Genomic DNA, 7,466 nt, shown 5'->3' on the forward strand with positions numbered 1-7,466 from the left:
AGGGAATTCCCCTTTTTTTTTTTTCTTCATAAATTTGATATAACTTTATTATGGTTTATACGATGGTGGGAAATTGTCAAAATTGCATTACGGCCCATTGGGCAAAGTTATTATAGATATGACATTTCAAGTTAGGGTCTAAGGCTTGAAATCAAGACTAAACGCTACCAAAGGAAAGAAGCCTAAAAATAAACTCAGCTTAATAATAGGGATAATAATAAATAGAGGATATATGAAAATTACTCTATTTAAATTTAAATAATATTATCAAAACTCAAATCTATCTCAAATTCGACTAAAATTTATTTTCAATTATTTAAACCTATTATAAATTTAATTATTATTAATAAAAAAACTCAAACCTATTTAATTTTATATATTTTAATTAATATTTTATATAAAAAATTTTTTAGATTAATAGTTTATATTTTAAAATTTTAATAATTTAATAAAATATTTAAATTTTATAAATATTATTATAAAAAATATATTTTATATTTAATTAAATATTTATATAAATAAAATTTAGATAATTGAATACACAGTATATAAAATTTAAATTTATATAAATATTTTTTTTTTAAATCTGAACTCATTTCAACTAAACGAGTTTCTGCAAAAACCTGCCCGTTGCAGATCTTACCGAGACTAGGCAAGAGAAGTCCACCGAACGCCCTTTATAGGGAGATCCTCGCTCGATAGATAAATAAGATGGCTCAAAACTAGCCTAAGTAGGGAAGAAATCACCCCATAGTCAAACAAACAGACCAACTCCTCCAGATCAAGACCATGGGTTTTAACTCTGACACCATGAGAGAATGAAAAGCAGTATACTTTATATGCTGATAAAAATTTTCAGTTTGAATTAAAATTTTTAATTTTACTAATTTAATTCTCAAACTTTTAAATTAGTTTCATCTACTAAATAATTCGTTCAATCAATTAGTCAATAATAACAATAAAATAAAATAAAATACTCTCATCTAACTTGTATCTTCACAATATTAGATGATACTTGTCCTCCTAAATTTGCCTCATTAAATTTAAACAATTATTCTCAAATTGATCAAAAAAATAATTTTATTGAATCAATTAAAACTTATTAAATAAAAAATGTCTTTTTCTTTTTTTTGTCAGTCTTTACAATTATGTGAATCATCTTCTTTGGACCAGGCTTTGATATGGGCCTTATTTTTCTACTATCACTACAAGCTACATTGGGCTAATTAATATATGCTTGATCACATTTTGGCATTTGAAAGATCTTTTTCTTGTAATTATATTTTTTTTGGTATTTTATAGATTAATTTGTGTGATCAATAAAGAAAATTTTACTTTTGTTTTATTTCCCTCTACCATTAGCTTATAACTTTTTATTTTAGGTAGATTGAAATCAAGAATAGCACTGCAATAAATTTAAACTTTAACAATATACTTTATATGCTGTTAAAAATTTAAAATATGATGTTAATAAAAATTCTCAGTAATCTAAAGTTTTTAACAATATTTTTACACTAATTTATAGCGCTATTATACATGATATTATATATATTATTTATACAACATCATATGTTAAAATATGTTACTTTAATATTATTTATTACTCTAATATCATCTATAAACATCACAAATAAAATGATGTTAAAAAAATATTGTTAAAAGCTTAATTTTATTGTAATGTAGATAAATTGAAATATTAAACTTTAAAAAGATTAACACTAACAAAAATAAAAAGGTTTCAATTTTCAGTCTCCTCCCTCATCACTTCTTTTAAAATTTATTAGTTTTTCAATGCACGTGCAACAATTTTTTAACTCTTAATTATTTTATTTATAATTATATAATTACTTAATAACAATTTATAGTCTATTATATATTTTCTAATAATAATAATACCAATAATTTCATATAGGGTGAATTACCATGAAGTCTTTATAATTTGCTATTATTCTTTACTTTGTCTTTATATTTTGACAATTACATTTAAAGGTCTCTAACTTTTTTATTTTATCTATTAATTAGTCAGTCTACCTAAATTTAAGAATTATAAAGATTTTATAATAATGTCACAAATACAAATCAAACAAGAATATCACATCACATTTTAATAATACTTTTACCATTAAATTGACAGCCTATTTGAAATAGAATTCCACATTCAACTTCGGTAATAAAGAGTTATTTTATACAATTTATAGACAACTATTAGACTTAAAATTTTATATTATAAATAAAATTTAATTTTATAAATAATATAAATAATTAAAGGTATTTTATATATTTAGATAAAATAATAGTAGAAGGGAATGTGATTAAAATGATGCATATTAATAAATAATTACTTTGAAAAATTATCATGTGCTTTTTTTTTTATAATTAGCTTTAATATATAAATTTTTTTAAAAATATATAAATGAAGGAGTTTTTTTTTTTTAGTTTTCTCATGTAAAAATAAAAACAAGAAATAATATAGGTTATAAATATCGGGAGTTATTTTAAATTGAATTTAAATATTTTTTTTATTGACAAAGAATTTGGTGATCATTGTTTGAAAGAAAATTAATTAAAATGATAAATAACATACACAAAATTTATTGAAAAATAATAAAAAAAAATTAGGACTTTAATTACTTCCTCAAACAATCAAATAAGGCTCTAAGTACATATTGGTTTTCAGATTAAATAAAATTATTATTTAATTTTTATATCTTAATAAAATTAATTATTTAATTTTTATATTTTAAAAAAATATATTATTTAATTATTATATTTTATTTTTATTAAATTATTTAATTATTTCATCAAATTTTTTATTATTCATATTATTTAAATTTTAAAAAAATAATTAATTAATCACAATATTTAAAAAAATAATAACATTTAATATCTTTATTTTAATAAAATTAATATATTTTAAAAAATATATTCTTAAATAAAAATAAAAATAAAAATTTTATAATGTGAATACTAAATTTAAATTTATAATTTTTTAAATATTATTTTTATTTTTTTATTAAAAAATAATTTTTTTTAATTATTTAAAAATTTAAGAAAATTAATTAATTCTTTTATACAGACCACTTATATTTCTTTTATAAACAAATAAAAATAAAAAGAGAATGAATGAAAAAAGAGTATAAATACAAAAGAGAAGAAATATGTGAAGAAAGAAAAAAAAGGAAGAATAAAAAAAAGAAAAAAAAATTAAGATAATTTAAATATAAAAAATAATTATAAGATTAAATAGTGAATTGAATCAAATTATAAAAATTAATTAATGTATTTTTTAAAAATATATAAACTAATTAATTTATTTCACTAAAATAGAGAAATTATTGACTAAGGATTAAATAATTTAACTAGAGCAAAATATAAAAATTAAATAATATATTTTTTAAATAAAAAAATTAAATAATTAATTTTAATAAAATACATTATCTAAATAATAGATTGTCCTCAGTTTTTATTTTAATTTTTTTTCTAAGTTTTTCTTTCTGAATTAAATCTGCCTTTGTGTAAACTTACATAAATACCCAAAGTGGAAATTAAAAAATAAATAAGATTTAAAATAATTTTTAAAATTACTAAAATGCTATTTCCATTAATTAATTAGTTAATTGATTAATACATGCTACTACTTAATCCAAGCAAACTATATGGATTGCCATAATAAAGATAAAGAGATGGGAAGATCATGAAGAGAAATCCAAACATTAGACTTCGGCGGGCTGAGGTGGCGGTGGAGGAACAGCCACTTCAGATTCCGATGGAGCAGCTTCTCTACGGCGGTGTGCATTCTTGTTATTGTGCATCCAAACCTTTAGAACGTTACGTGTAACACCAATCTCATTACAGAACTGATTAAGCGCCACGTTATCATGCTTATGTATTCTCCACCCTATCTTCTCCGCGAACTCCAGCATCCTATCCTTCTGCTCGTTCGTGAACTTAGTCCGATACCTCTTACTCTTCGTTCCACCCGTCGCCTTTCCAACAGACGCCATGTTCACCTCCTCTCTCTCCGGCGTCTCCGATCGTCGATCATGACCATCATAATCATCATCATCATCATCATCATCATCATCACAGTAAGAAGTTATCAAGTGTTTCTTCCCAGTAGAGAAAACTTGGTGTTGGTAGTGGTGGTGGTCAAAATTCAGAGAAGTAGCTTCCCTTCTGTGGAAATTACGGTGGCATCCACAAGCAGCGCAGGTAAGGCCATCGTCTGCACGAGGCATGAACTCGCCGCAGCCGTCACTAGCGTGGCGGCCGATGGAAGCGGCGTGGTTGCGCATGCATTCTTTGTATTTGACAAGTAGGTTGTCGGGAGTAGGGTGGATTATTATGGGACGGGGTGAGCGAGAGTGATCGTGATCATGATCGAGGGGTTGATGAGATTGGGAAGAGTGTTGGTATGGAACGAGGGTGAGGTCCATGCGTAAAGAGACAGGAAATGGAGGAGTTATCTGCGCGTGCTGTTTAAGGAAAAAAGGGTTTTGCTAATTTAGGAGAAGGAAGATGAAGGATGGTAATATGAGAGTGTTTTGTGGGTCTTAGCGTCAACTTGTAATAATCGTGCTTGTGGGAGAAGCGTGAATTGAATTTAAGACACAAGTTGATTTGCTTGCGCGCAGCTGTCAGCTTTCACGTTGATTGTTTTTTTTTTTTTTTTTTGGCAGCAGATTATAGGAAATCCTTAATATTAAGGTATTAATTGTAATTAAAGAAATAATTAAATATATTTATTTTTACATGTTAAAATTTTTATATGATAATTAAGTAATTAAATTATTTAAATTATAATAAATATTTTAAATATAATTAAATTATTATATATTTTATTTAATTAAAAGTGAGAAAAAAGTGTTAGGATAGATTTTAAAAAATTATATAATTAATTATTAAAAAATAGTATTATTAATATTTTAAAATGAAAAATAAAATTCTTAATCAACTGTTTCTTACACAAATTTGAAAACCATTGAGTGCCACGTGTCATTGCATTACTGTAAAGGGATTAGAAGTAGATTACGGATCACCTAAAGAAATTAATTTCACAAAGACAAAATGGGACCGCTAGAGTTAAAAATCCACGCGTCAATCGTCCATTGGGTAGAAGAAGTCCCAGTAAAATTACCCGCTCGTGAAATCTCGATGTCTCATTATAGGAGAAGGGACCCACCACGTGCGTTACTGGAGCAGAGGAGCAGAGAATCCAACGGCTGAGAGTGCGAGAGATCTCCACAGTATGGGCATAATCTGATAGGGGAGGATACGGTGTTTTTTATTCCCGCACGTCACGCATTTCCCGCCATGCTGTGTGGGGCCCAGAAGGAAGAAGAACGCGAGTTCCAAGGTAAGGCGCAAATAGTGGGGCCGCCACCGTGAGGTTCCAATTACTGCGACAGAGAGAGTGAGAAATCGACAGGGATGACAATTGGATCAAGTAATTATGATCAAGTAATTGGACAGAGTTTACTTATATTGAGTTTTAATTTTATATATTAAATATTTATTATTTTAATAAATTAAAATAATAATTTATAAAATTTTTTCATAATTTATATTTTAAAATTTTAATAATTATATAAATATTTAAATTATATTTTAAATAAATAGAGTTTCAATATTTATATAATTATTAAAATTTTAAAATATAAATTATGAAAAATTTTTATAAATTATTATTTTAATTTATTGAAAAAAATAATATAATTAAGTAAACTCATTCAAAATTTGATTATGTAATATATAAATATGTTCTATTAGGTTTCCTCAAAATTACCATTCCTAAGAGAGGGTGCTAACACTTCAAGTCATGCCTAATTATCCATACGCACAAAATTTTCCATATAATTAATTATATTATTTTGCCTAACTTGTTTGATTTAGTGTTGAAATTATTTAAAAATAAACACTTATAATTTTTTTATATAAGAAAATATATTCCACATGCATCTTATTATAATTAGTAGAGTTCATAATAAATAATTATTATTATTTTTTATTAATTAAATTAATAATTTTAAATATATAAATTTAAAAATATATATATCTTAAAATTATCTAAAAATTAAATTAATAATTTTAAATATATAAATTTAAAAATATATATATATCTTAAATTACTAAAAAAGAATTTGAGATATGCAATTTGTTAATTAATCAAACTAAACCAAAATAATTGAAAAGAAAAATAATGTAAATTAAATTAAATTGAAGTAGAGAAGAATTAACAAATTGTTCAACAATCACAAATCAAAGATTTCAATAAATGACAAATTAAGAATTAATTATCAAATTAAAAAAAAAAAATCAACAACCGAATTAACATTGACATACAAAAATTTCGCTAAAAAAAATTGACAAACAAAATTATTGAATAGATTCAATATACCCAAAAATTTTCCAACAAATTTCATTGTAAAGAGAGACATTTTGAGATGAGTCCATGAATGGTGGTTGATGAGATCGTCGTAACGCCAAGAAAAATTATAAGTTATTTAATTATAGAAATTTTAATTATATATATATGCATCTCAGTAATTTAAATATTTTAATAATATAAAGTGAGAGAAAAATTAATAAATAAAAAATTATACAATAAAATTAATATATATATATAATAATTTTATTATAATTATTAATTACGATAAATTTTACATAAATTTCATTATAATCAATAATTATAATTAATTATATTTACATTAATTTCACCTATCTTCTAAAAAAAAAAGTACATTGAATTTGATTTAATTTTTTAATCAAAATCATTAAAGTGCTCAAACCTACTTGAATTGAAATCTTCTGACCGATGGGATCTTGAAGTATACAAAAGGATTGTGGTTGAGTCGGTTGGAGCCATAATTGTTGTGTCTAAATAAGATCTTTAAGTTTATATACCTTATTAAATTTTAAAAAGGGACAGAACTTATTTCTATCATTTATGCAAAATATTCATATATATTACCTAACTTCACTTTTATCTATATTTAAAAATATATATATTTAAAATTATTTATTATTGAGAAAATTAAGTATTAATTATTTTTTTAATTTTATCTCTATTTTTGTTAAGCACTAATTTTTTTTATAATTTTTTAAAACACATCTTTTCATTTAATATATTAGTGTATAATGTGTCTTTTATAATACTTTAGGCACTCTCTTTCTTTAAATTAATTTTATTGATTAAAATAAAGAGATAGAATAATTAATATGTTAAATTAGTGGACTTAATGATATGTGAATTTAACTTAATTTAAAAAATTTTTAATATAAGAAAATCAATACTGTTAAAGCTGTCTGAAATTTTTTTTTTAATAATTAATAATTAATAATTTATTGTTGTCGGTGGTGGCTTGAATATGAAGAAAGTTTTAGTGGATGCACGATACGATTGATGATTAATTGGAAGAAGTGGGCAAATAATTGTGTAGTTTGAAATGTAGATTAGTGGTTTAGAC

The 7,466-nt window shown here is 23.5% G+C and overlaps 1 protein-coding gene across 1 annotated transcript; it reads right to left on the minus strand.

Annotated features, from left to right (window-relative positions):
* Positions 1-3,569: 3,569 nt before the first annotated feature.
* On the minus strand, positions 3,570-4,580 carry LOC110650857 (zinc-finger homeodomain protein 2). The gene has a single exon (XM_021805983.2). The coding sequence runs from the start codon at positions 4,434-4,436 to the stop codon at positions 3,714-3,716; it is 723 nt and encodes a 240-aa protein (XP_021661675.2). The 5' UTR covers positions 4,437-4,580; the 3' UTR covers positions 3,570-3,713.
* Between the last annotated feature and the right edge of the window lie 2,886 nt (positions 4,581-7,466).

This window comes from Hevea brasiliensis, chromosome 12, assembly GCF_030052815.1.
Source record: "Hevea brasiliensis isolate MT/VB/25A 57/8 chromosome 12, ASM3005281v1, whole genome shotgun sequence".
In the NCBI taxonomy this organism is placed as follows: domain Eukaryota; kingdom Viridiplantae; phylum Streptophyta; class Magnoliopsida; order Malpighiales; family Euphorbiaceae; genus Hevea; species Hevea brasiliensis.

What these genes read in the sequence shown, in the direction of transcription:
- LOC110650857 (XM_021805983.2), bottom strand. Translation starts at nt 4,436, where the DNA reads ATGGACCTCACCCTCGTTCCATACCAACACTCTTCCCAATCTCATCAA.